The 26,610-nt window shown below is 41.1% G+C and overlaps 1 protein-coding gene and 1 non-coding gene across 4 annotated transcripts; one reads left to right on the forward strand and one right to left on the reverse strand.

Moving 5' to 3' along the window:
• Window positions 1-933: 933 nt before the first annotated feature.
• On the reverse strand, window positions 934-26,119 carry ncoa7b (nuclear receptor coactivator 7b). 3 transcript variants are annotated; one of them, XM_078173792.1, is made up of 17 exons: window positions 25,967-26,119; window positions 24,802-24,985; window positions 18,333-18,490; window positions 13,454-13,524; window positions 13,208-13,315; window positions 13,011-13,112; window positions 11,626-11,751; window positions 11,257-11,441; window positions 9,127-9,245; window positions 7,765-8,367; window positions 7,470-7,641; window positions 7,211-7,358; window positions 5,413-5,538; window positions 5,142-5,294; window positions 4,695-4,790; window positions 4,531-4,604; window positions 934-2,678 (listed from the first exon to the last, which is right to left on the reverse strand). In XM_078173792.1, exons 2-17 carry the CDS (start codon window positions 24,837-24,839, stop codon window positions 2,543-2,545), a joined length of 2,415 nt encoding a protein of 804 aa, XP_078029918.1. In that variant the 5' UTR covers window positions 24,840-24,985; window positions 25,967-26,119; the 3' UTR covers window positions 934-2,542. The 3 variants fall into 3 exon arrangements, with proteins under 3 accessions (XP_078029918.1, XP_033504726.1, XP_078029917.1); XM_033648835.2 differs by having other exon boundaries at window positions 7,765-8,355; window positions 9,124-9,245; XM_078173791.1 differs by having other exon boundaries at window positions 9,127-9,278.
• A 153-nt stretch (window positions 26,120-26,272) lies between these two features.
• trnae-cuc (transfer RNA glutamic acid (anticodon CUC)) lies at window positions 26,273-26,344 on the forward strand. Its single transcript has one exon. It is a non-coding gene; the product is annotated as a tRNA-Glu (tRNA).
• Window positions 26,345-26,610: the final 266 nt, after the last annotated feature.

The raw sequence follows: 26,610 nt of genomic DNA on the forward strand, positions 1-26,610 counted from the left end.
CCAGTGTTGAGTGAGACTGTAAAAATGTACATCCACTAAAAGTTCTTGTTTTTGACACTGCCAGGCTCAGGTTGTTATTAAACTGTCTGACATTATGGAAAGGACCCCTGCAGAGGTACACCTTTCTGGTAATGAGTGAGATCCTGTTTGTTTTATCATTAACAGCCTCAAAATCACTATCACCAAACCCACCAGACTCCATTCAAATAAACTGTAATTTTATCACCATAAAACTATTACTTATTACTACTTATTTTGAAGTCTACAGAAACAAAATAAGCGCCAGTCTCAGTCTCTGTAGGGATCCCTTTTCCAGAGGGAGCTCGGAGTAGAGTCGCTGCTCCTTCGCAATGAAAGGAGTCAGTTGAGAAGGTTTGGGCATCTGATCAGGATGCCTCCTGCAGCCTCCTGTTAGAAGTGTTCCAGGCACGTCCCACAGGTAGGAGGCCCCGGACAGACCCAGAACACACTTGAGGGATTACATATCTTATCTGGCCTGGGAACGCCTCAGGGTCCCCCAGGACGTGCTGGAAAGCGTTGCTGGGGAGAGGGACATGTGGAATACTTTGCTCAGCCTGCTGCCCTCGCAACCTGGCTTTGGATAAGCAGCTGAAAATAGATGGATAGATGGATTTAGAATAATAACCTGAGCCTGTCAGTGGCGAAAAAAAGCAGTTTTAGTTGATGTAAATTGACGGTAAACAAATGCCCCAGGTGGTTACATTGCAACCTGTTTTCGCTGCGACTGGCTGCAGCCCTCTCACTCAATGCTGAACCAGTTTCAGAACATGTTTCGATTCATCACTTAGACACAACAACATGGGAAAAAGGTCCACGTTAAAAATTACTGAACGTACCCTTTAAATTCCAGAAAACTGGAACTGGAACACATGGAAATAAAATTGGACTTAAACAACACAGCCAATGATCATATCTGTATATATTTAACATTTATTTAGGTTTAAATGTGGTTGCAATAACAACACAATAAATAGATCCTTAGTGATATCACAGCAGTTTTGGATTCACAAGAAATAATACTCAGGGAGCATTCACAGTTACAACACAAGACAACAAAGCTCATTTTCACATGAAGCGATAACTGGCATTAGTGAAGAGTATGGCAGGTATCATCATAACAGTGGTGTCAGACATTTGCAGTACTGCATATACATGCACTACAAGCCTGTGTTGGATACACGGGATATAAACGAACATTTCTTTTCCATGTTAGTAGATCTGAATTTTTAGTTAGTGGCATATCAAGAGTGCAAAAACACACGGTCCCTTTTCCATTTTTAAGTAAAGCAGAGGCTGACCTGTGGCTGGACAGGAAGCTTCCCCTCCTGCAGTGGTGATGCAACAGTATTCAGTAACAATTTTTACATGGAGGAAATGCTTAATTACACAGGGCCACAACACAGCATTGACTGTCGATTAATACCGTAGTGCAAAGTGACATCATGTTAAACTTGTACTGGCTCTCTGAACAACGACCACAAATGAAAATCATATTTATAAATTCAGTCGAATGAATGAGATATGAATTCAATACTGACAAACAATCACTTCTAGTGCTTGTTGGGTCCAATCGAAAACATTTTACAACATCTCTATAAAAGTACAACCACTAACAAAAAACAACACGACTTTATAAAAAAAAAAACAATGTAAAAATAAAATGCAAAAATAAAAAAATCTAAAATATTTTATAAAATATGATGAGCTCACAACAGTATGTGAAATTAAAATAAAAACATATTTGGTCATTGCGAACCTGGCTTTGTTTTGGATTGTACAGGGGAATTAAAATAAGTACTTGTGAGTAAATGCGATGGAACATTCTCATTCGGTTCATCTAAAACTCAAAGACAAGAGAACAAGATGGCCATCAGAGGAAGTGCAGCACTTTCATTGTAAACAATTACAACATTTTCCGCTCTGGAAATTAATTTAATGGTGGACGATCAAAAAAAATAAATAAAAAAAAATAAAAAAACTCCCTTCCTTTAAGCTTGAAATTCATCGCTTCATAAAAAAAGTTTCAAACGTCTTCAGCACACAATCCTGTACATTCCCAAACTAATTACATCTGAACAAATCGACCTACAGCATTATGGGATACCTTGTTCTTTCATACACACTTCGGTTTTTTGTGATAACCTCGACAGTAACATCAGCAGCTTCCTCTCTTCGTAAGCTTTTGGTGGTAAGGCAGTCTGCATGCTGGGAAAGCTGGAGGCGTCGACGGATGTCTAAGGCAGCCAATAAACTGAGCAACACTTTCTCACACTTCACATTCAAAGGAAGGAGGAACCAGACGTGAACTGGCCGACCTACCTGCAGGTCAAACCCACCTCGGAACAGGCTACAGAAGACGGACGTTTCAGGTCAACGTAACGACTGCACACGCTTCTCTCACACAACATTTAGTGTCATTGTGGGGTAGCTAGATTTGCCTCCAAGTGGTGCGTAATAGACTTGGGGTGTCTGAGGGTTCGGAGCGGAGAGTGAATGTCGGAGTAGCTGGGAGCAGGTGAGTTTACTCGAAGGTCCACACCTCCACGCTGTGGATGTTGAAGTCCTGCTGGGCGGAGAGCGGCTGGTTGTTGAAGGTGGCGCATTTGGTGGTGGTGCCTCGGTACAGTTCGGCGTCCAGCCACAGACCCAGCTGACCACTGCGGAGGAAAGTCAGGAAACAGGTGGATGTTATTTGATGGCAAACAAGGGTTTAAAAATATTAATAATCCTTGAAAACAATCGTGTCCCTCCTCTTCTTTCTACTGCTTCATTAGAATCTACCGTGTCTCACCGAAAACAACCAGTCAGCCCTGAGGAGTCTCTAACGCAGCTGTCAATCATATTGATCACTGCTCCCAAACTGCCGTCACATATATGAATCAAGATCCTGTTACTGCATTGCCTATTTCTCACCTCAAATGTATTCAGAAACTTTGCTTGGCCAGTCGGTGGTGTTTTGTTTTGGCTCGACTGTTTCCAATATGGTGAAAGGAGACAGACTCTCTCATTTTACAGCTAAACAGTACACTAAAATGTGTTTCGGAAAACATTTGAGGTAGGAAAAAGGTCATTAGTCAGCAAGATTTCATTGGTTGCTTAGTCGCAGAAAAAAACAAAACAAAAATAAAAAACAAACAAACATAAAACTCTAATAGGAGCGGTGCCCTGTGAAAATAAATCAAAACCTATATGACTGGACCATGTGGGAATTTAATTTGAGAAGACAAACACAGGAAGTGGCCACGCTCAGCAGTCAGACAGGAGTCATGTTAATTTCCAGGGCTGGTACCTGCGGTTATTCCACAGGCTAGTTATTAACATGTCGGGCAGGAAATCCAAAGTGTGGGATCATTTTGAGAAGGTGAAGGACGAACCCAAGGTGATATGTAAACTCATCTTCATTGGTCGACTACAAACATGACGTATCATCTGAAACATGGAAGTAGCTACATGCCCATTAGTCCACAGCGTCATTAACAGGTGGCTCGCTCAGTGTGTGACGTGCACTTGTAGATAAAATATAGGCCTATATTAATGAAGGTACATTAGTACGGTTTTGTATTTCTCTGTAATGTAGCACAGTGTTAACAATGTTACTGATACTATTCTCCCTCACACCTTCAACTCAAACCACTGTGTTGCCCCGCCCAAAATATATTATTCACCTGTATGTACGTAACTCGAACGAAGGGAAGAGAGACCATAGCGATAGAGCAGAAGCTGGGAGTACAGAACAGGGGTCATGCAGACAGTACAAAATGAAATTCAAGGACTTTCACGTACTTTGTTGAGTACTATTTTTTCATTTTCAAGTACGTCACTTGAAGCAAATAATTCATTTTCAAGTTTAACTTTTTATTAAACAAATAAATAATGCAATCAGTGTCTCTCTTTTCAGATTACTTATCAAAGTCTTTTTAGGCATAACTGTGTAAAATCCTCAACAAAACATTTGCATGATGGGACCTGTGGTGCTTATACTACTGTGATGCACCACGTTCTTGTGTGGTGAGCAAGTTCCAATCCAAACAAAGGTTGCACAGAAAGCTATTACAGTAATGCACTGCTGAAAAGTGAGGAAAATTAATCATCTTGAAAAATTAGCTCAGGTCAAGTCACGTAAGTTTATCCATGCCAGCAAAGACCTACTGCTTGTGCCAGTGTTTTATCAGTGGAGCGAAGTAAAATCAAACTATGATGTCAGGTGGGACATCATGAAGGCGAGGATGAAGGGAGAGGAAGAGTGTTCTGCAAGATAATAATGTGTTAAAATTTTAAAAAAGACAAAACCTCATGTGAACCCTTCAATAAAAATTTTTTAAAAAAAGACTTGAAGAGAGCTCTCCTGGGGGCGGGGAGAAGCGGCGAGCTTGCCTGCAGGCATAAGTTATGAGCATGTCTCGTCAGTGTTTATATTTGTAGCGTCACTGCCAGAGGGAGAACACAAAAGTTCCCCATTCCAGCTTTAACAAGCCTGTAATTTCCAGCGTGGCTCATAGGTCTACTCACCCTCCTCCTCCCATCTGCAGAGAATCAGTATTGCCCTTCACGAAGTAAGAATTCTCCCCCGTCCAGCGGTACACCTGAAAATGGAGAGCAAATGGTCTGATATTACAACTTGAGAAATAAAGCTAAACACCCAAACTGAGTTCTTAAACTATCTTCGTACAAACCTTGATCTCAGGACAGAAGCTGTAGAGGAATGTCTCTCCTGTGCCGTAGCAGTGTTCGCTCACTCTGAAGGGATGAGTCGAGAAAGCTCCAAAAATCTGATAAGAGTCAGATTCAGTTTAAGGTTGAAAAAGACTTGGAACAAATAAAACCAGTGGTTAAAACCCTCGTGTGAAGTTTCATGATTCTGACAGCATAAGATTTTACAGCAGTGTACAAGACACCAAAGTCCAGTGTTTTTGTGTTCAATGTGGGCAGTGACGCACACAGAAAGCTAGCTTGCTACCCAATTTTAGCTAACATGCTAATATAAATACAACGACAATGTAAGTGGTACATTTTCCTCTGTTTCCTCCCTGTCCCCCTTAGACTGCGGTTCACCCACAGCATTATAAGCCAGTGAGGCCCCACTCATTTCCACAAAACACCTTCCTTTGGACAGGATCTACCTGGTTATCCATGTCTTTGATGACCAGCAGCACGGGGCTGTCCACGTCTGCCAGGCTCCTGTACAGAGTCTTCAGGCTGGTGCCATGTTTCACAGTGCTGTACGCCAGTCTCCAGGGGTAAATCTGCACACGGGCTGGCAGGCGACAGGCAAGCTGGAGGGCAATCACATCATCAGATTACCAGGCATACTCATCAGTGCGTTGTCAGTAACTAGATTATTATATGTGGTAAATAACCAGCTGGAGGCAACTGCTTTGAATTAAAACATACCTTCTCAATGTGCGTGTCCTGCAGCAGATCACTGGTGTCACTGAGTAGGGGCAGTGCATCCACCGATAATTCTCCGTCACAGCTGCCGAAGCTCTGCCTACGCTTCGCCTCATCAATGGTGATGATCTTGGAGTGAAACAAGCACATAAACAAGCCAACATTAAGAGAAATCAAGACACAAAGGCTGCAGTCGAACAGTCCTTTTTGCTTAGGATGGTTCCTAAATGAGTGAAATGACCCAGAAGTAAAGTAGCAGCTGTGATAAGATCTGCTCAACTGTCTCAGTGCCAAGGAAAGATGCTTCAGTGCTTCTCCTTTCATATAGGATACACTGAACCATCCCTTATTAAAGGTAACAAGATAATGCCTTCCCACATTTACTTGTGGCAGGAACATTAAAAGTGATGCACTAATGCACCATTTACGATATGCCTATGATGCATAAAGTTAACAGGGCTTGACAGTAACGGTTGCCAGGTTGAATCAGGCAATCATAATGAGAAATTGCCAACCAATTCCTGGCCTTTTTAACATATTAAAAATAGGGACAACAAACAATGCACCCCAGAATAAATACATTGTTTAATATTTATTGCAGTAGTAATATTCAAATATTGCTGCCACAGTCAGAACCGGGACCGGACAACATTGCATGTATGTTGGTGTATTTTCTCTTATGCGCACATGCATCTGTTTTAGAGACAAGGCCAAAGCAACTTAAGCTACACTAAAGATTAAAATCCAGTAAAGTAACAGATAAAACAAACTACAAAGAATGTTGTTTGGTTCCTGTGATAAAGCTCTAAAACACTTTTCATGCCACGAAGACAAAGGAGCACAACCACTGCTGGGTCTTAGTCATAGTCACATACAGGTGCTCTTTGGATACTTCAGGTGCACTGTGTTTGTTCCATCATGTGAAGGGCTCATTGCATAAGTGAAGCATAAGTGTCCTTCACAAACAAGTCAAGGCACACTGTAGGGTTTGTGCAAAAATTAAAATGCCTTTATTTCACATGGCAATATAGATTAAAAAGACCAATACGTTGCAACAGACAGGTCCTCATCAGGGTCTGTGTCTGCTGCAGCTTGTTGCTTCATTGTTTTTGAAGGACACTTGCACTTAATACTTTTTGATTGATACTTCACTCACCCAATGAGCCCTTCGCAAGGTGGAATAAACACTTTTTATGTCACATTTCTATTACCAAGAAGACGTATAACTGCATAATACCTAATTACTCATGATATGAGGTGACTAAAAATGGCTAGCGTATTTTGTCAGCAACCAAAAGTTCATGACACCCTGGCAACCACTTTTGAGCCCTGTTACACAATTATTTCTATACAATCTTTCAAGATGGGATTCATTTCGATGACTACAAGTGGACAAGAGGGAGAGTGTGAGCAACCGTTCTTAATGTGACGACCATTTTGTTTCATTTTTGTCACTGTTAGCCTACAGTCCTTTTTTAAATTCAATTCCAACCTTAGTAATGGAGTAATATTTTTACCAGGTTGTCCATGTTTATATAGCATGCATGAAACAACACCATAAGAAGTATCCAAGATAATAATAATAATGGTTTAACAGTTTTAAAAACCCATGTTACAAAGTGCTTTACCGTGTCAGACCCACATCAATAACATCTAGAATCTTTTCCAGAATCCTTCACCTTTCCTGACCACATGATGTTTTCCATCAAGATGGAAGAAAAGAAGACTTCATTGCCTGTGTCAAACAGGGTATGTAAGTAGAGGGAAATGAGTGGTCTGCCTGCTTTTATACTGATCTCACCTCCCAGCTGCAGGATGCAGGGTCACTGAAGAAGTTGTCTATCATGTCTAGCTCGTCTTTCTCCACCACAACAAAGCCCTGCTCTCTAGCCTCCTTCCCGTACACGTCTGGAGACCACTGGACGAAAAATGCATACAGATGGTCCACCCTGGAACAAACACACACACACACACAAACACATGCATACAGTGTAGTGGTTTGGTTAAAGGCACATTGTTAGCTGAAGACAAGAGTCCAGTATCATCTTTCATCGTCTCACCTTTCTTGTGGCACAGCGAACCAGTACTCCGGCTGTTTACCCCAGCCCCCGAATGAGTGGGCGGGGCTAGAGGTCATCCCGGTGGCAAAGGACTTTCTCATTGGCTTCCCCACTTTGAAGCATAGGAACATAGGTGGGATTTTACTCTTCTCCTCTGATGAGAAAAGCATGTCTATGGAGAGAGAGTTTGGTTAGTTTGATATCACACTCCATCATGTCACTGCAGCCTCCATCAGCAACCCCACTGTCAGACATTTAACACCCAAAATGATGGTTTATGGTTTATGATCCCTACCTTCTATTGGTGCCTGCATCCTCTCCAGCAGCCACGACTTCACTTCTGCCTCATAATTTTTCCTCCGTCTCTCCTCCTCGCTGAGATCAGCCCCACCTGCTGGTCCGTCTGGGCTTTGCCTCCTCAGACTCGAGTTCCCACAAACGTCTGCAGCCTCCTTCAGACTCAATTTCCTGTTTTGGTCCACTGGTGCGCCGATTATTTTCTCAGGTGCACCGTTTAGCAGCTCTTCGGTCCCTTTAGCTTTTATATCTTTGGTTTCCTCTCGGTTTGTAGGTTTATCGTGTGAGTCACCCTGTTTTTCAGTCTCTGAAGAGGATTTTACTGACTCTCCATCCTCAATGGAGCTGTTCTGAGCTACGCCTTCATCCTCTTCATCATCCAGCTTCCCTTTAGTTTGCCCCACGATTGATTTGTCTTTTAAGTCTCCTCGGCCCGGGCAGCTTGGTCCTAGTTCCTGTTGGTCCCTGCTGATGATGCTGGGTGTTTTGGAGGAGGATGTCCCCTCTGCTTCTTCAGTGCTCCCGTTGACAGTCGGCTCCAACTCTGTGAATCCTTCGTCTGACGGAGACTTGGCTGTCTGCTCGCCCTCTGTGCTCCCCGGTATTAAGAAGATGAAACAGTTATTTGTTTCACATCAAAACATTTCCATTATCAGTAAATCTGTAGATTTATTTTTGGATTATAATTATTTATTTGGTTTGTATGATGGCAGGTAATAGTGAAAAATGGCCATCATGATGACCCCACCAAAAATGAAAACCCAAAGATACTCAACTTAGCATCACAGAAGACTAAAGCTTGATTTATGGTAGGGCGCTTGACACTTTTGACAACTGTCACTTGACAGAAATCATGTACTTTGGACAGATAAGAGTGTCGCTTGGGCACCTGGAGAATCTTGTTATGTCCAGACACCGTCATATTTTGTTGCACAATGTGGTAAGATTGTCACAGAAGGCCTCTCTGACACATCTACTGGAGTTTTGATTGTCCCAGTGTGAGCAACACTGGTCCGACTCAGGTTGACCAGATCATCAAAACAGTTGGCAGATATCCAAAAATAACAAAAGCGCATCTCATCACCCATGCCCCACATTTGTTGGGCCAAAACGCATTCACCCTGTAGCTCCCTTATTTGGTTCAAATGATGCACTGACCACCTCCTTTTCTTGCACTCCCATTGTCTTCTCAGTAGAAGTAAGTGTAAAATCTCTTCCTCTTTAATTAACTCACTTATCTCTTCATCAAATCCCTCTATTATCAAAATGCCAAAACATACAAAACTATGATTAAGAACAGGATCACTTCAGACCCTCTACAGCCTAATAAAGTCAACAATGGATGACATGATGTTACCAGTTTCTGAGAGGGTTGATTCAATGTCGTCTAAGACGATTGGTCGCTTCGGATCGAGGGCTTCGTAGCGGCTGAAGGGATTTAGGTCTCGCTCTGACGGCAGTTGCTCCCACTCGCCGGGCCTGTACACAGGACACAAATCCTGGGGTAGGTCTCTGTGGGGTCACGGGGCATCACACATACCGCACCGCAAACCAGGATGAAGATGAAAAGGGAAAAACAAAAAACAGAAAAGGTCCAAACAGAAATTATAAATGACCAGAATGATACAAAACAAACGTGATGTGAAACTACAGAAGCTCTGAGAGAGAAGTGAAACAAGAACTGGGGATCTATTTTCTAAGTCTGATCTAAGTTGTTTTCTCTCTCCTGTGTTTATGACTTAACAATGGGTAAAAAAAAAAAAAGGTTTTGATTCCTGAAATTGATTTTTTTTCATCTGTGACACAGATCCTAGTTACTAATACTCATTTTGGCCACAAGAGGCTGACGTGCACCACTTCTTCATGTTCTAAATAACAGCAGATGGAAGAAAACATGAAGTTTTCTTCCATCTGAGTTATAATTTCTCCATGCATTGCCATCATGTCATGACATGACAGACATGACAAGATATGGCATTAATAAAAATCTGACGCTGAGCAACTCGGCTGGAAAGCAAAGATTTACCAAGCTGAAGTGGGTTGCAGAGGCTTTGTAGGCAAGCCAACTACCAGGCTGCTAAAAGAAATAGAAATTAAAGGCCATCAGAGCCCTCTCTGGTGCAGCCGAACAGGCAAGCTGGTGGCTATGGATTAGGAGGAAAGACGCCACTTGGGCCCTAAAATACCACTGACAACAATTATGCGCAACAACAATCAACCAGTTAAACTCCACCTTGATTAAAGTTAGGTATGTTGTTCTCTTGTTAGTTTCTTCTCTCTTCTCCCCTCTCTTCCCTCATCAAAATGAGGGAGTAGGAGAGGTAGAGTGTACGTCTTCAGTCTGCACAGACGTCTCTCCTTGTCTCTGTCTTCCCTATGCTACTCCTTACTTTTCTATCTACCTTTGCTCTTTCCTTCTTTCCTATCCACTAACCCTTTGGCTCCCACTCTGACCCCCAGACAGCACTATTACTCCCACTCATAGTCTCAAGCATGTGCATCAGGGATTGTAACATCTCGTCCTGAACTGAACTGAACTTACATAACAACTATAGATATGTACTTTGTGTTTAGTAGGGTAGAACATGAATTTTTCTTTTACTATTTAAAATGGGTAAAATATTGTTTAATTGTACTACTACTGCAGGAGCATCACACGGCTAACGTTACCTAAAGGTTATTAACAGGTTTGACGACAGGTTCAAGGTGTTTCGGTGTTGGAGTAGGTGTGTTAAGACCTTTCAACAGTTCGATTTTGGATGTTGGCTGCTGCTGTTGTGTTAGCTTGTGCTAACCGGGCAGATGTTAAACTGACTGACACCTTGAGACGAGTGGCTCTAGAGGCTTCAGTTGTTGTCATCTATATCATCTTTCCCAATTCATTGTCTGTGGAACAGCTCCGTATTTTATACTTTTTGATATCACATATTTGAGTTTAAGCAGACTAGTTTTTAGAGAGCTGTTTACTTTCCTTAATTTTTGGGGCTGTCACTGACCATAGAAATAACACATATGAATTCTGAAAATGGCTGTAGCTCCTCTTTTTTAACTACCTTTTTCCCACCTGTTTTTAAGTCTTAAACACAGGAGAGAAACTACTTAAATGGGTCACCAGAATTTATTTTCCTACTTGCCTCTCAGGGCTTCTGTAGACAACAGCAGATGAATCAAAAATAAAAAATAAATAATGAAGATCAAATAAAAACATTAAAATGAAAACTCACAAAACTATAACAACTGGACTCAGAGAGATTTTAACTTAACATTCAGTGGAAACAAAGGTGATTCATAAAAAGGGATGTGTTAAAGAGGTTAATGTGTAAAGTCCTGTAAATCCAAAGAGCGTTGTACAACCAGATTTACTTTTAGGAAGAACAAGAGAGATAGACACTGTAAAGAGGAACAAGACAGACGGAGTCGGAGCTGAGGGCTGGACGAAGAACTGTTAGAAGAGGGAAATGAGGAAAGTGATATGGTTTGGAACTCTTACGACGGCAGAGCATCTTTCAGCTTCATGCGTGATACGTCGTCATACAGCGCCACAGAGACGACCTCCTCCATGGGGCAGATCAAGCCGTACTCCTCGCAGCCATGCTCGATCACCAGGGGGTCTGACTTGTGCGGGTCAAACATGATGTTGTTGGGGGTCACAATCAGCACGCCACCCACCACTCCCTGCAACAATGAAATAACACACAGACAGACGGCAGTGCTGAAGGAGGCAACATCTGAAAACTAACAAAATACAAGTGGTACCTGCTGATAGAAAAGTTTTTATTTAGTGAATAAAATATCAGGAAATCTAATAAGTGTTGTGGCATTAATTTGAATTATTACATGCCATTATCTATTTTCTTACCATGCCGTCTGTGAAATATTTGCAGCTCATCTTGATGAATTTAACCGTTGCCGGGCTCTCATCCTCTGAGTTTGGGGACAGCTCACGCCGGAGGGACTTTGCTGACGTGCAGTTTGAAACTCCGTCCTGAAGGAAGTTAAAGACACAAGAGAGTACAAAATGTTATGCTTGTGCTGAAGGGTGCCTTTGACCTTCACTGATTCAGAGATTTCAGGCCACCAGAGCATTTTATATTAAGTACCCACTTTTTAAAGTTATGCCCAAAAGTAACTTTTCACTCGACTGTCAGATGCTGGTAGATTAAATTACCTTCCATGGAAAAATATTCAGTCTAAATTGTTTATGCACTTCACAATAAAAACTGCTCACTCACGCCATCAATTAAATTTGCAATCCATCATGGAGGGGAATCAGAAATTGAATTACAAGAGAATAATAAAACATTTTGTAGCATCAGAGCCATAATTTCACTTTAACAAAATTGCCTCAGTTAGAGATCCAGTCTAGACGGACAATTTGGGACAAAGCTTGAAAACACACCAAAGAGACTCCTGTTAAAGGAATACTTCACCCACAAAATGGCCATTTGTATAATAATTACTCACCATGCGTTACTTTGAATTCATAAATAAAATGTTATTTTTCCTGTATGCCTCCAGGATGAATGAAGAAAAAAATGGCAAAGATTTTTTTTACATATTTTAACGTTTTAGTGAAAATGCATGTGTTTGGGAAGCATTGAGCATATGACTGGATAAATGAGACTTGGATTATACTGCAGGAGTTGTGTGAGAGTTTGTTAATGCATGTTTTGATATAGTTTTCCTGTAGTTTAAGAACATTCACCTTTTTTGGATTCTCTTTTCACCATGGAGGCATTTCTTCACTGCAAGTATCTCACTATCACTATCCTCATTCATATTTTAAGAAGCTACAAATTATATTCAGCCACAAAATAAACCTGAAAAGCTGGAAATCAGAACAGAAGCACAGAGAGTTGTTGTATAGAGGTGATACACCATCTCATCTAGTTGCATTGGTGTGAACCGGCAGGTTTTTAGAACATTACAGAACAGCGCATTGCAAGTACATGCCTGTTTTAACTCGTCTCATCGCAAATCTTTGGTCTGAACCGGGTTTTAAACAGACCCTAGAGTAAAGTATTATTGATACAATTAAACCAAAGGTGGATTTAAATGTTATCTGCCATTTTTAAAAAGTTTTATACTTAAGATTCAGACAGAAAACACAAAAGGACTGAGGGGGGGGGGGCACCGTGTCTTCTTTTAACAACCTTTTGAACAAATTTGTCCCAAAACGGCTGTTTTAAGCTACTGTATAATGCCATGTACTTTTAGCAACATAATGAATCAGGTTTTACTCACATGTGGTGCTTTCTCCAATGAGCCATTTGTGAAGGAGGGATCAGAGGAACTCTGAGACTTCAGGTCAGTTTCTGATTGGCTCACGTCAGGAACAAACAGTTTCTGTAGTAACGATGATGGACAGGAGATTGGCCAGACATTCAGAGGAATAATGACAGATCTGAAGCAATGGTTCTGGTTACTGTCGAGGTTCTCACCTGACCGGGGTAGACACTGCGAGAGAAGAGCTTGTTCAGCTGAACCAGCTTGTTTGGGGTGATGTTGAACTTGAGTGCAATGCTGTTGAGGGAATCATCAGGTCCCACCTGTAACAAGAGATGAACTCCTCTGTGAACATTTTAAAAAGGCACACAGGTGAAAATACCACACAATGCAAGGTACAAGCTTTCTGCTAAAAAGTCAGCATGTTATTTAAACTGTGTTTTCACTGTAGTTTTACTCACAAAGTACTCCACTGTTCCTGGTGGTCTCTTCTTCTCCCTCTTCGCCTGATTGTTACTTTTACAGCCATCATCTACAAGGGAAACAGAAAACAAGAAAAGGACTTGTAAGAAATTAATATATGGTGTTATTCTGTACACCCAGCCCAGCCGCCAGAAGGAAATGTAGGCAGTGCATTTCTGAAAACCACAGATAACTTACATTTGTAGGTTTCATATCGATGTTTCAAAAGTGACCTAGTTCAGATTACATGTATATGAGCTAACTTTGTCATCAGGAGGCGGAGGGGATGGTGGATGTCGCAAGACCTAGGCAAGATGACTGCCAAATTGCAGACCACTGTTCGAGACCAACAAACAACAAAACCAGTTGTTTTTTTGGTTTTTATATCAAGACATCACAGCATTTCCAGCAGTGATTGTGCCAACCACACTGGGTGTTATTTAGCGAAACATCATGGCATTTCCAGCGGCCACTGTACTAACCAAACTAGGTGTTATTTAGACAGATATCACAGCATTTCGAGTGGTGATTGCGCCAACTAAACTGTTTTTTTTTTTCAGCAAGACATGACATATCCAGCAGTGATAATGCAAACCAAAATGGTTGTTTTTAGCAAGACATTGGTGGCATTTCCTATGGTGATTGTGCCAACCAAACTGGGATTTATTTAGCGGGACACCACAGCATTTCCAGCAGTGATTATGCCAACCAAATTGGGTCTTTTAGCAAGACAGTGGCAGCATTTCTGTCAGTGGTTATGCTGCCATAACTGGGTGTTTTCTAGCAAGAAATCAAGGTATTTCCAGCAGCCATTGTACCAACCAAACTAGGAGTTTATTAGCGAGACATTGGCAGCAACCGTGCCACCAAAACTGGGTATTTTAAACCAAAACAATTTTTTCCCTAATTCTAACCAAGTGTTTTTTTGCCCTAATGTAGCCACCATTAACCAAAGCATTGTTTAAATGTAGAGTTTCAACATATCCACTTCATAATAATACACAAATCTTATGTATCTGTAGTTTGCAGAAATGAACAATGCCAACATTTATTCTGAAGATTGGGTTGCTCCATCTCATACTTTCTAGGTTACTAACAGATATATTTATGTTTCTAAGATAAACACCATCCACTGAGGGTGATGCAAGAGAAAGTACCCCACAAGAGACGACTTCTAAATATCCTGTGGTTAATTGCCTTTTGAGTCAGCACCAGTGCTTGTTTGTCTCCTATCATTATCCAGCCTTAAAACACTGCCCCACGCATACTGAAGCAGTTATCATAAACACACACAATCTGACCCTTGTAGTAGACAAGATCCACAGTCAGCAATTTCTTCTTGCCAAGAACACAGAAGCTATTAACGTACCACTCCCTGAATGCTAAATTACACTGCTGCCTCCTCCATGGAAACAGAGGGCATGACTAAGCATTAGACAGCCAGACTCCAGCTGCTCTTTACTGTACTGAGCATCAAAGCCAAGACTGCTGTCACCTCTGTGAGCACTGTCACTTATTCATTGAATTAATATACTGGGCTGCGACTGATAATATGCTATGAAGTATTGCAGACTATGGACTTTTAGCTGAAAGCTCATATATAACCTGAAGAGTTTTGTTTGTCTATTATACTGCAGAGCATCATTTTGATTTAATGGGCTGCAGATAAGAATGTTTGTGGCTTTATTAAAGCACATACTGCAGAGTTTACACAGCTGGCTGACCCACTGCACACGCAAGTCCATTATCACTGTAAATATGAAGGAGTAGGTGATGAATGATGCTGAAAACAGTTCAGTGACACATTATAGCATGATGCTCATAATGTATCACTGAAGACAAAAATGCAGGTCGGATTAGCTTTGTTGTTGGGCACATATGAACCCAGCAAGCATTTTTTGGTTTAAAAAATGTCTAATAGCCGTCTACATGAAGACCTGACGTCTAGGCTAAATCACGGCTGAATTTGGGCTGTCAGTGAAAATTTGGTAGACGTCTAACCATAGCCAAAGTGTAGACGTCATCAATTATATGGCTATGTAGAGACCATGTCCAAAAAATGGAGATAAACATATTTTAATTACTGTTGACTCTCCATACGTAATTGAATATCATACCGCACGCCATCTGCAATGGCGAAAATTACATTTAATCAATTTCAAAATTAAATCGGCTAGATTTGGGTTACATGTAGCTAGACTAAATCGGAGCTAAATATAGCCAATACATTTAAATCACAACTATTGCTTGCTGGGAAGCCATAGATATGCTCTGATGGTAAGTGACAATAACTGACAAACAGTATCTGTATAAGTGAAAGGTGCATAAAGTGTATTTTGATTTCCTATCATTCTATTTTCCTTCAATATAATTTGTATTTTTGTCATGTTTTTATCCATATTTACTACTCACTTTTTTTGTTTTTCGTTTGCTTCTGACTCTTGAGCTGCCATAACCCTAGTGTGGGATTAACAAAGTCTTGTCTTAATGACACTGGTCCATTACAAATACGGCTGCCCCCTAGTCGTCTACCAGAAAGGTCATTAGTAAGCAAAATCTCATTGGTCGCTTAGACACAGACAAAAACAAACACACGTGAAACTCTATCAGGAGCTGTGCCTTGACAAAATAAAACAAAACCTATATGACTGGACCATGTGGGAATTCAATTACTTAATTTGAAAAGACAGACACAGGAAGTGGCCACGCTCAGCAGTCAGACAGGAGTCACGTTAATTTCCAGGGCTGGTACCTGCGGTTATTCCATAGGCTAGTTAATAACATGTCGGGCAGGAAATCCAAAGTGTGGGATCATTTTGAGAAGGTGGAGGACGAACCCAAGGTGATATGTAAACTCATCTTCATTGGTCGACTACAAACATGACGTATCATTTGAAACATGGAAGTAGCTACATGCCCACTAGCCACTTCGCACAATCATTACTGCTTTGCCGACAGCATCATCAACAGGCGGCTCGCTCAGTGTGTGACGTGCACTTGTAGATAAAATATAGGCCTATATTAATGAAGGTTCATTAGTACGGTTTTGTATTTCTCTGTAATGTAGCACAGTGTTAACAGTGTCAGTGTTACTGATACTATTCTTTCTCACACCTTCAACTCAAACCATTGTGTTGCCCCGCCCAAAATATATCATTTAATAATTAAATTAATATCGTTAACATGCAGGCGACTAGTCGACTAATGGTCCTAAATGACGACTATTGGTTGACTAGGAAAATTCTTAGTCGGGGGCAGCCCTACATCTAATTTCATCTCGACATTGGTCCATTATAAATACACACTGAGTGTGTCTGCCTATCAAATATCAACACAATAACAAATTCTTTCTTTTCAACAATTTTGTCCTATATTTGAAAATACATCCTCAAAATATCAATCTTTCACATTTAAGGGTCATATTACTCAAAGTGAATGATCCTAAGATTATGTAAAAGTACATCATCAAACCAGTTGCGGGAAGTCTTGGGAGTCTGGTTTGACAGTAATTTAAGTTTTGAGCAGTGTGTCACAAAGCTTGTGCAATCATGTTTTCATCCTCCTAGAAATATTTCAAAACTACGATCCATTTGAACTTTTAAAGACACAGAGACAATTTTACACGCCTTCATCTCTTCACGCCTGGATCACTCCAACAGCCTCTTTTCTTGCCTGAATCAAAAGTCTATTCATCGACTGCAGACTGTACAGAATTCAGATGCCAGAGAAGTGATCACATCACTACAGTTTTAGCCTCTTTACACTGGCTCCCAGTGTATTTTAGAATAGATTTTAAGATTTTACTGATTACTTTGAGGCTCTTCATGGTCCCAGTTTCGACCACTTAGTCTCTCACACTCCAGGACGTACTTTGAGGTCCTTGGGCAGAGGTGAAAACCGGCCCAGCTGAAAACTAAAGGGAGCAGACCATGTGCTGTCAGGGCCCCGTGGCTCTGGAACAATGTGCCCAAGGAAATCAGGTGGACTGTGTCAGTGAAGTCCCTTCTTAAAACATACTTCTATCGGAGCTTTTCCTGATTTTTTTTTAGTTTAAAGTTCATTTTAACTGTCTTTTATTTCCTCAGTTTTTATACTCTAAAGTGCTTTTATAAGTTATTTTAAAAGTTGATGTTTTTATGTCTTGTCTGTTTTAAGTATTGACATGTAAAGCACTTTATAAATAAAGACTATCATTATTATTATTATTATTATTATTGTTATAATTATCCACTGCAAGTTAGAAATGGTATCGTATAAACAGATGTTAGCTAGAGGAAACGGTGAAGGTGAGAATTAAAGGTAATATTACTGTCTGTTTGTGTATATTTCAATAGACTGCTACTTCTACTACTATCCAGCAAGGATTTAATGTAATTATAAGCAGAAGTCAAAGGCATCATAGTTATCGTAATTTAACACAAGCACTGGTTCCCACAAACTTTGTGAATGCAGCCTCTTGAATGTCATCATCAACAGTAAAATGGTACAGGATAAAGGTTATGCAACTTCCTGTTTAAAACTGCTGAGTTTGCTCCCAACACTGAGGACCCTTGTGTTGCACAGAGCAGGGTTCACAGGGTTAACAGTGACAGTCATACAAATACCACTAGCTGACATATTGCTTGAGTGGAAATGGTAATTTATGGAGGGCAACAAAAAAACTATTTTGCTGAAACACAAAAGCCTGAAAAGCAAGATTTCTTTCTTATTAGGTATTATTTCAGCTTTGAATGGAGCCATTACAGCACGGTTCTCCTCCACATTGTCTCAACCACTGACAAATAGTACCAGTAGTACTCCAAGCAGAGCGTCCCCATTCTCGAGGTACTCATGTTTTCACCCGCTGTGCACCTTGTGAGTTTATGACACAGGTCTTACCTGAGCCTGCAGGTGCCTTTACTGTTATTCTCTGTATGTCCGTCTTCTTGTTGGGGTCGCTGTCATTTGGAACATCTGGACAGGAGATGATTGCCGAGTTCTGCTCAGTCACACTCTTCTCTGATTGGCTCTGCTTGAGCTGTCTCCGCCTCTTCAGCCTGATGGGATGCCAGAGGAGACGGCCATATATATTTATTATAGGTAAAACAGAGAAAGCACATGAGGGTAGATGGCGATTTAATGGCCACGGCAACGCTGTCAGGTTGGGATCACACACAGTATGTATGAACAAGTGCACAGGCATATAGTTGAACCATTTTAATGCTGTAGTTGATGACATTTTCATAATAATGATAATAATTCATAAAAATGTACTGGCACAGGCAGGTTTTTAAATACGGTACACACAAAACTTGTGAAAATAGGGTTCAGGTTGACAAATACAGAAGTGACCCTTTAACTTTTCACTTTCTTTACTTTGCTGCTTCAGCTTTATTTTCCTCTCAGTCTGTCCTCTACCCCTGTTTAATCATTGATAGGTGAGGCGATGATGTAATGGCATCTACAGACCCTGTTGGGGTTCATTAAGGGGGGGAACTGCAGTGCAGTGAAATCACAGGTTAGTGGTGCACTTAAGGATAGTGCACTTTCTGTGAGCCATCCTAAATCCTTAAGTGTGGATATGAGCATATCAAGAAGAGATAAGACGGAATTGATTTATCATAAGCTTTGAGTGATGGCAGCAGTGTTGGCCTGCAGAGCCCCGAGCGAATGAGGAATAAAAGAAACGGGGAAAAGAGAAGCGTTTCAAGCGTTCAAGTGCCTTAATGGAAAGGCAAGAGTGGGTCGATAAGGCTGCAGACAGACACGGTTCAGGCCTCTCCCATCGCCTCGGGTCGCTCTCCCACTTTAACTGATGCAGCACACATCTGGTAGTGAACTCAAGAATCTGCAGACAGTCTCAACAGCACCATCTGTTTCACTCTGGGGCTTTTCACAGAGCGTCTCTCAAGCCTTCATCTTAAGATTTCCTTCTCTCCTCCAACCTTCAGTTTGTAACCAGTGAAGGCATTACCAGCATAGTGACAGAGAGAGCGAGTAAGTAACAAGTGAAAATAAAAATACAAATTCACACAAAAATTTCTCATCTTACTGTGCAAGACATGGCTTTATTTTGTGTTCACGGTGCCAAGAACAGACTGCTTAAGAAAACACATAACTGGGACAGTTCTAGTGTGGTATTTAAGACTGTCCACAATTTGCTTTTGGCTCTGATGAACAGGAACTGTGAAAACAAATGTCTACAAATGCACTGTAAATGTGTAAAAATACAATATACATCGCTATTGCAATATAATCTATGACTACTATTGTTGATGAAGATTCTCGTTCATCCAGCGTGAAGTTCGATGCAGCTAGGAATGCACAGATTTGTACACTGGTGAAACCTAACAACCACGAGCAAGCTCCTCAGGTCAAGACTCAGTTGTACATTTACAGCTACAGGAAAAGGGACATTCTTCCGAGGACAGCAATGTTCACATCTTGGCCAGACAAGAAAGATGGTTTGAAAGAGGCGTGAAAGAAGCCATCTACGTCAAAATGGAACGACCATCGTTAAACAGGGGAGGTGGCCTGCGACACCACTTATCACCCACCTACAATGCAGTCTTGGGATTCCTCCCCAGATGACTTAACACCCATTCTCACCTGGATCCATCTAACCCTAAGGAACCACGTGACGGTCAGGTGGGTCAACCACTGACATGTCTCCTTAATGACTCTGAAACTCAGAGCTCACATGTGACCTTAAGGACTCTGTTAGGGTTCACTCACACACACGCGCGCGCGCACACACACACACACACACACAGAGTTTAAAGCCTGCGACTCCGCACCAGCCTGTTAGAACTGAAGAAGCCTCTTAGATGAGATGTGAAATGTCTCCAAGTTGCCTACTGATATAATCTTCCCATTAGATGCAGTGTTGATGTTTTAACTTTTAAAGTTCCTCTACGTGTAAACACTGCTATGTATTCTATTTGGATATAGACCCCAGGAAGAGTAGCTGTTGCCATGGGAACAGCTACTGTGGATCCCCGTGCCCCCAAAAAACAAAACAATAGCACTCCATGACATTAATGGTGCTATTTTTAGGCAATTCCTCTTTTACTCTGACTTTATGTTCGCTGTTGTTTTGCCTGAAAGTAAATCACAGTAAAGTAGACACTAGAAGGTTTTGATATCTGTTTTGCAGCGTTGCTCATTTTAACCTCAATTTTCTTTTGCCTTAAAGGCCTCCCCAAACTCATGATTCCCACCACCACCAGATTTCATTATGAAAATTGGGTTAGGCTCACATTAAAAAATAATTTAGTACAACAGCTACAAAGCATCCTTTTAGTCTCACCAGACAACAGAACGTTTTCTCACTTTAATTCACAGTGTCCCACATATCTTCTAGCAGACACCGGCCAGGATGTCGTGCAAGTTTTCTCAACAGCTGTGACCGCTGAAATCACCAAGACAACCGTTACTTCGTGTGTAGTGTTTCTTTCTCAGCCGCAGAGCTTTGGAGCTCCTTCAGAGTTGCCATGAGCCTCTTGGTGGCCTCAACCACTTGTGTTTGTGCATAGGTGGCTGTGAACAAATTTACAGCTATTTGTTTAAATGAATGCTCTTGTTGTACTTATTCAGCGCCTTAGAATTTTCAGGGACTGATTTTTAATTTCTTCAAAATGCAGTTTTTTTAGGAAACTGATTAACCAGCAGTGAAACCCACCAGATATTTTATGACTTAAATTTAATCTAAATTGCTTTTTCTAGAGTCATGGTGTCATATGACATAGTGTCACACGTCATACTGAGGGAGTAAATACTTTTACACTTATTTTGTTTTGTATTTCTACTTTATTAAGATCAGTTTGTTGTAGTGCTGCAAAATTAATCAAAAATATTATCGATATGATTATCTTTATTCATTGCATTTTGTGCAGTTCTAGTTTTTTGATATTTTTTCACTTTGACATAATATTTTTCCTGCTGTTCTGGGTTTCACTGTCCCCAAACAGAAAACATAAAAAAGATCCATTCTTGTTATAGACATGTGTATGCTTTACCATGACCTTTCCTCCATTTGTCAGGAAGCGAGGCAGCACATGGTGCAACCAGCAGGACAGCTACATGTTGTAGCAGTAGCTGCGTTGGGAGATAAGAGCAGATTTTCCTTCCTGACATATTCACTTTCTGTCCACACTGGCACAATATAGCTGTTGCTCTTTACAGTGGTGCTGCAGAGGTCTGCTTGATGTCTGATGTATTCACCCTGCACCTTTCCACTGTTGTTTTGCTGCTCCCTCCCACAGGTACCCACACTGCCTTTCCAGGAAAACACCACCTCTGACTCAGCTCAAAGCCTGCAATCCCGTGGAGATTTAATGCACTGCATGCCTCATGATTAGAGAGCGACTGAAATGCGACGCCATCACACAACTATAATGTGATATTTCCAACATAAGCCGATCAAATCAATAAAACATAAGATGAATTGCAGGTTTGCACCAGGCTGCAGCACAGCCTGAGCAAGTAACTTGAGACATAAGAAAGAATAAAGCCCATTAGGCTACACTGCATTATCTCACATCATTTATCACAAGCCCACACTCAATAACTCTGATATAATCAGCACTCTTGTGAGACGAATTCCGCTTATCATTAATCTGCTTATGTATTCAGTTTTGGGTACACTCTGGCACGTACATATTAACATATGAACAATTGTTTGTCGATTTTACGCATAATACAAGACAAATAAATTATGTGTATGTTTTTCGTGCCATGATAGACTGTTTATGTAGAATCAAGCAGAACAAGAACTATATTCTAAAGTTTTAAGGGTAAGTTGAAACTGAAATTGGTCCAGAGATAAGCGAGAGCAGCAACCACAAAACAGGCCGCAATGTAACCACTGTGGGCATGTTCTCACTGTTAACCGCCAGCTTATTTTCACATCTAACTAGGTGAATTACAGGTTTATTTCAACCCAACCAGAGTTAGTGAATGTTGGGGCAGTGGACGGCCAATCTAAAACATGTTTGTCAGTGTTATTTTGTTTCTGTTAACTTTAAATAACCTGTTTTTGTTAAGAAAAATAAAATTAAAGGTTTTTTTAAATGGGGTCTGGTGGGTTTGGTGGTCTGTTTCTGGTTAAACAAAAAGGATCTTGCTCTTCAACAAAAAAGTCTATCTCTGTAGGGATCCTTTCCATAATACTGTCAGACACTTACAATAACAATCTGAGCCTGTCAGTGGCAAAAATGAGCACTTTTAGTGGACGTAAAAGGACAGTGCGAATGTGCCATTAGTGGTTACACTGCAGCCTGTTTCATGGCTGCCGGCTGCAGCCTTCTTGCTCAATACTGAACCAATTTCAAAAACACAGACACAAGACACAAATCATTGCAAAATGGGTGCAGGTCGAAAATGCCAAGCTTAACCTTTGAGGCTTTTTAGACATATTCAAGCCCTGTTACATCAGTCACTTAGCGCTCTAAATTGAACACCTGCCAGCAGCCATTAATTAGTCATCCATGCACTTACATGTCATCTGTGTTGACATCAGAAATAAAGGGCTGATCTTTGTTCATGACCTGCTGCTTCCTTGTCAGTCTATGCACCATAACTGTGACAGGCCTCTGTCCACACATTTCCCGCTATCATGTTTCACAATGCTGCTAATATCCATTTTACGGTCAACATCGTCCCAGTGGGTCAAGGCACTCTGACGCATGACTCGGCTTATATGAGGCTGTATCTGGTGGGTGCAGCTCAGAGGCAGGTGACTTAACAGTGGCAATTCATGATTTAAAAAAGGTGAGAATTAATAACCACGTTACGCACCTTCACGGCAGATTATCAAGGTACAAACAACAGTGCAGCACAATGACAAATGTCACTTCTGACAAGCAATGCAGGAAGCAGAACTTGTTTGCAAAAACATTATGGGCTTTACTCTTGGTTGGGTGACATGGTTAAAAAAAAAAACCTTACTAGCTTCTTCCTGTCAACAGAATATATATAATCAGTTTCCGTATTGTGTTCTCACAAATCGATGCTAACCATTCATTAAACTTCATGGTAATGGGACATCTGGTAACTAGAGACGAGTTTTAGCATGCATTCTTACAAAGACCATTTTGAGAGAAACCTGACACAGTAATTGCGCTATAAGAATTATGTAGACAAAAAAGGGGTATAATGGCTCCCAATATCTATTAAAAAATAAACAAAAAACACACTATGACAGAATAGCAAACTGTACACAATGCCTTTGTGCAGCTGATGCGTCACATAGGGATAGTTCATAACTTATCAGAGTAGGGGGGTGGCTGAGTGGCTGAGGTATGACCTTGTTTTTTTGTGCTGGTTTGTTTTATGTTTTTCTATGATCTTGACCCTCCCTGTAGCTACAAATATTTTCCTTTGAGCCTCCGTGAGTGACTTGTGGAAAAATATGACCCTTCCTTCCCCTTAAATACCCATATTTTGGTTGAAATACCACTATTTTGAGCTTGATTTGGTAATATTTCCTGATTGAAGCATTTGTCGCACAAAATGTGTTTAAAGATCCTCAGATATTTGAAATTCTGACAATAATTTCTGTTTTTACTGTTTCTGCTATGATATATTGTGCAATTGTGGCAAGTTTAAAAAAAAAAATCGGTGAATTTTGGGGTTCATAAAGTCTTTAAAATAAACACAAAGTACAACCATTTAAAGTTGTATGTCCCTCCTCCATCACTTTAAAAAAATACTTGACATGCCTACCTGTTTTGCACCACTTTCTCCCCTCTCATAGGTAATGAACAGTCCCTTATTATGGATAGGTGGTAACCTAACTTTTTAGGCTGTATGATGAGACCATATTCATTTGATTTGCTTGTTGCTAGTGGGGCAGATGGAAGACATAGCTAGTAGTATACCAGAGAAGAATAAAATCAGCCACCTGAATGATGTCAGGTTAATCAATCTCCTGACATCATGAGAGTTGTGATGTGTCATAAACTTAAAGAGAATTTTCTATGTTACTTTGCCTCAAAAGAATGATTAGTTTTTAATCATTTCTTTGCAATCCTCTCTTCATATGTCTGTGCACCACCCTTATCCTTAAATAATGAACAGGGATTTTAAGTTTTTCTTTTAGCATAATCAAGGGTCTGAGGTTATACAGACTGTAAAACATTCTGAGGCATATTTCTGATTCTTATACTAACCCTACAAGGCAACTTATAAAGACAGAAATCGTCATGAATGCAAAACAAAATGTCTATAGTCATCCACAAGCTAATGACATACTCAATGCACCACCTTAAGATGGGGAAACATGATACATGTTGGAGCTTAACACCATTTTTGCTGCATGACAACACCTAAATGAAGTGCAAATGACACAAATTACACACTGTCTTACCTGGCAAAATATCCCGGCTTCCTGTCTCTCTTTTCCATCAGGCCAGGGTCCTAAATCCGCATGCAGTCAAGCGCATCCATACAAACATCCACCCTTCCACACCCACACCCACTCAAGTGTGTCCAAGTCAGCAGACTTGGAGTAGATCGTCTCTCACACTGTGGTCTAGCACTTCTCTCTTGTCCTGCAGAGGAAATAAGCGAGGGGATTAGCAGGCTCACTGGGTGCCTCCTCACTCAGCAGCACTCACTACAATGCAAAAGCCCAATAACATCATCAGCCTGAATGGAGGGCGATGAAAGCATCCTATAATAAGCATCTCAGGCCACTCAGCTGGCAGCGGCTGACCAACAGGAAAAAAAATGCCTCGCTCTCTGCTGAGGAGGAGAGACACATCTGCTACTAGTTAATGTTGCTACAGTAAACATGCGTTTTATTATGTAATTAGGCTTAATCACAACAGTGTGTCTATTATTATCATCAGTTTGGGGATCCAGTTGGTGTTAACATGCAGACCGTCATGGCTACACCAACATCTACAGTAGCTGTGGCTGTAACAACAGGATTAGGCGAAAACGAAACAATCGATTACACGCATGTCACACACCCTTAAAAAACACAAATCAGGCAACTCCAGTTGAACCATGTGTAGCCTGGGAGGGTTATATAACAGGTAAAAGGCTAACTGCAGGGGAAAGGCTAAATTTAAGGCAACGTTACCACACCTAGCTACAGTCTCCACTTTGTAGCAGCTTAGTCAATGGGAATCCCTCTATGCCCCGGATCATTGAACAGATTTCAACCTCTTCTGAAGGTGCAGCAGCAACAAAACACAGATATCCACTTGTGCTAATGTAACAACAGCATGGGCGCCCGCCAGGTTTAAGCTAACACGGGCACACTGACCAGGGGCCAGTCTGCCATCTGATTTAACAGCTGATGCTAACTGTGCTAGCTAGCCACTTTGTTTACAGGACAATAGCAACCTGGTGGAGATGGTAAGGGTATTTTATTCGGACCAGACGCTAGCGTTAGCCCCTTCACTTAAAACGAGGTATTCCTGTTCAAGCAATCTGAGCTAACACTGACGCTAAACACCGATGTACAACGACGCATTTAAACGGTAAATCTGGCATAAAATAGGTAGCTAAAACAGCCCACATACCTTGCGTGCATCCTTCAGCAGCTAATGTTAATATCGAAATGAAGCTTCCCTTCACGACGCCCTCTGCTGTCATGTGCGCTGTAAAAACATGAGCTCACCACCAGCTTGTAACATATGAGCTAGCTAAAGCTAATGCTCAGGTAACGGTAACTTATGCTAGCTAAGGTTAGCTAAGGTTAGCTAGGTTGGCGACCTGGTTATTTGTCGATCTTTTATAAAACCTCAAACATAAAAATTATACAAATATATGACAGTAAGTCTATAATAATGAACAAAATGTAGTCCGTGTATACAGTTATATATCAGTCCCTGGTGGTCTAGTGGTTAGGATTCGGCGCTCTCACCGCCGCGGCCCGGGTTCGATTCCCGGTCAGGGAACTACTTTTTTCCATCTCCACCTGAAATCCCTTCACCCCGTAACAGGGTTCAGCAGACCTTGACCGCACAACAGATGGGTTGTAAATTAATACGCCACACGTGCGCGCTCCTGTGGCACTCACAGCTGTAGTTGTGTTAGTAGTGACGCAAATCACGTACGTTGTATTTACATAGCCCCAAATCACAAATGAAAATCAAATCCAGGGTTTACAATCTGTACAGCACACGACACCATGACTGGAGGGAGGTGACGTTATCATTTAGTG

This window comes from Epinephelus lanceolatus, chromosome 13 (assembly GCF_041903045.1).
Source record: "Epinephelus lanceolatus isolate andai-2023 chromosome 13, ASM4190304v1, whole genome shotgun sequence".
NCBI lineage: Eukaryota > Metazoa > Chordata > Actinopteri > Perciformes > Serranidae > Epinephelus > Epinephelus lanceolatus.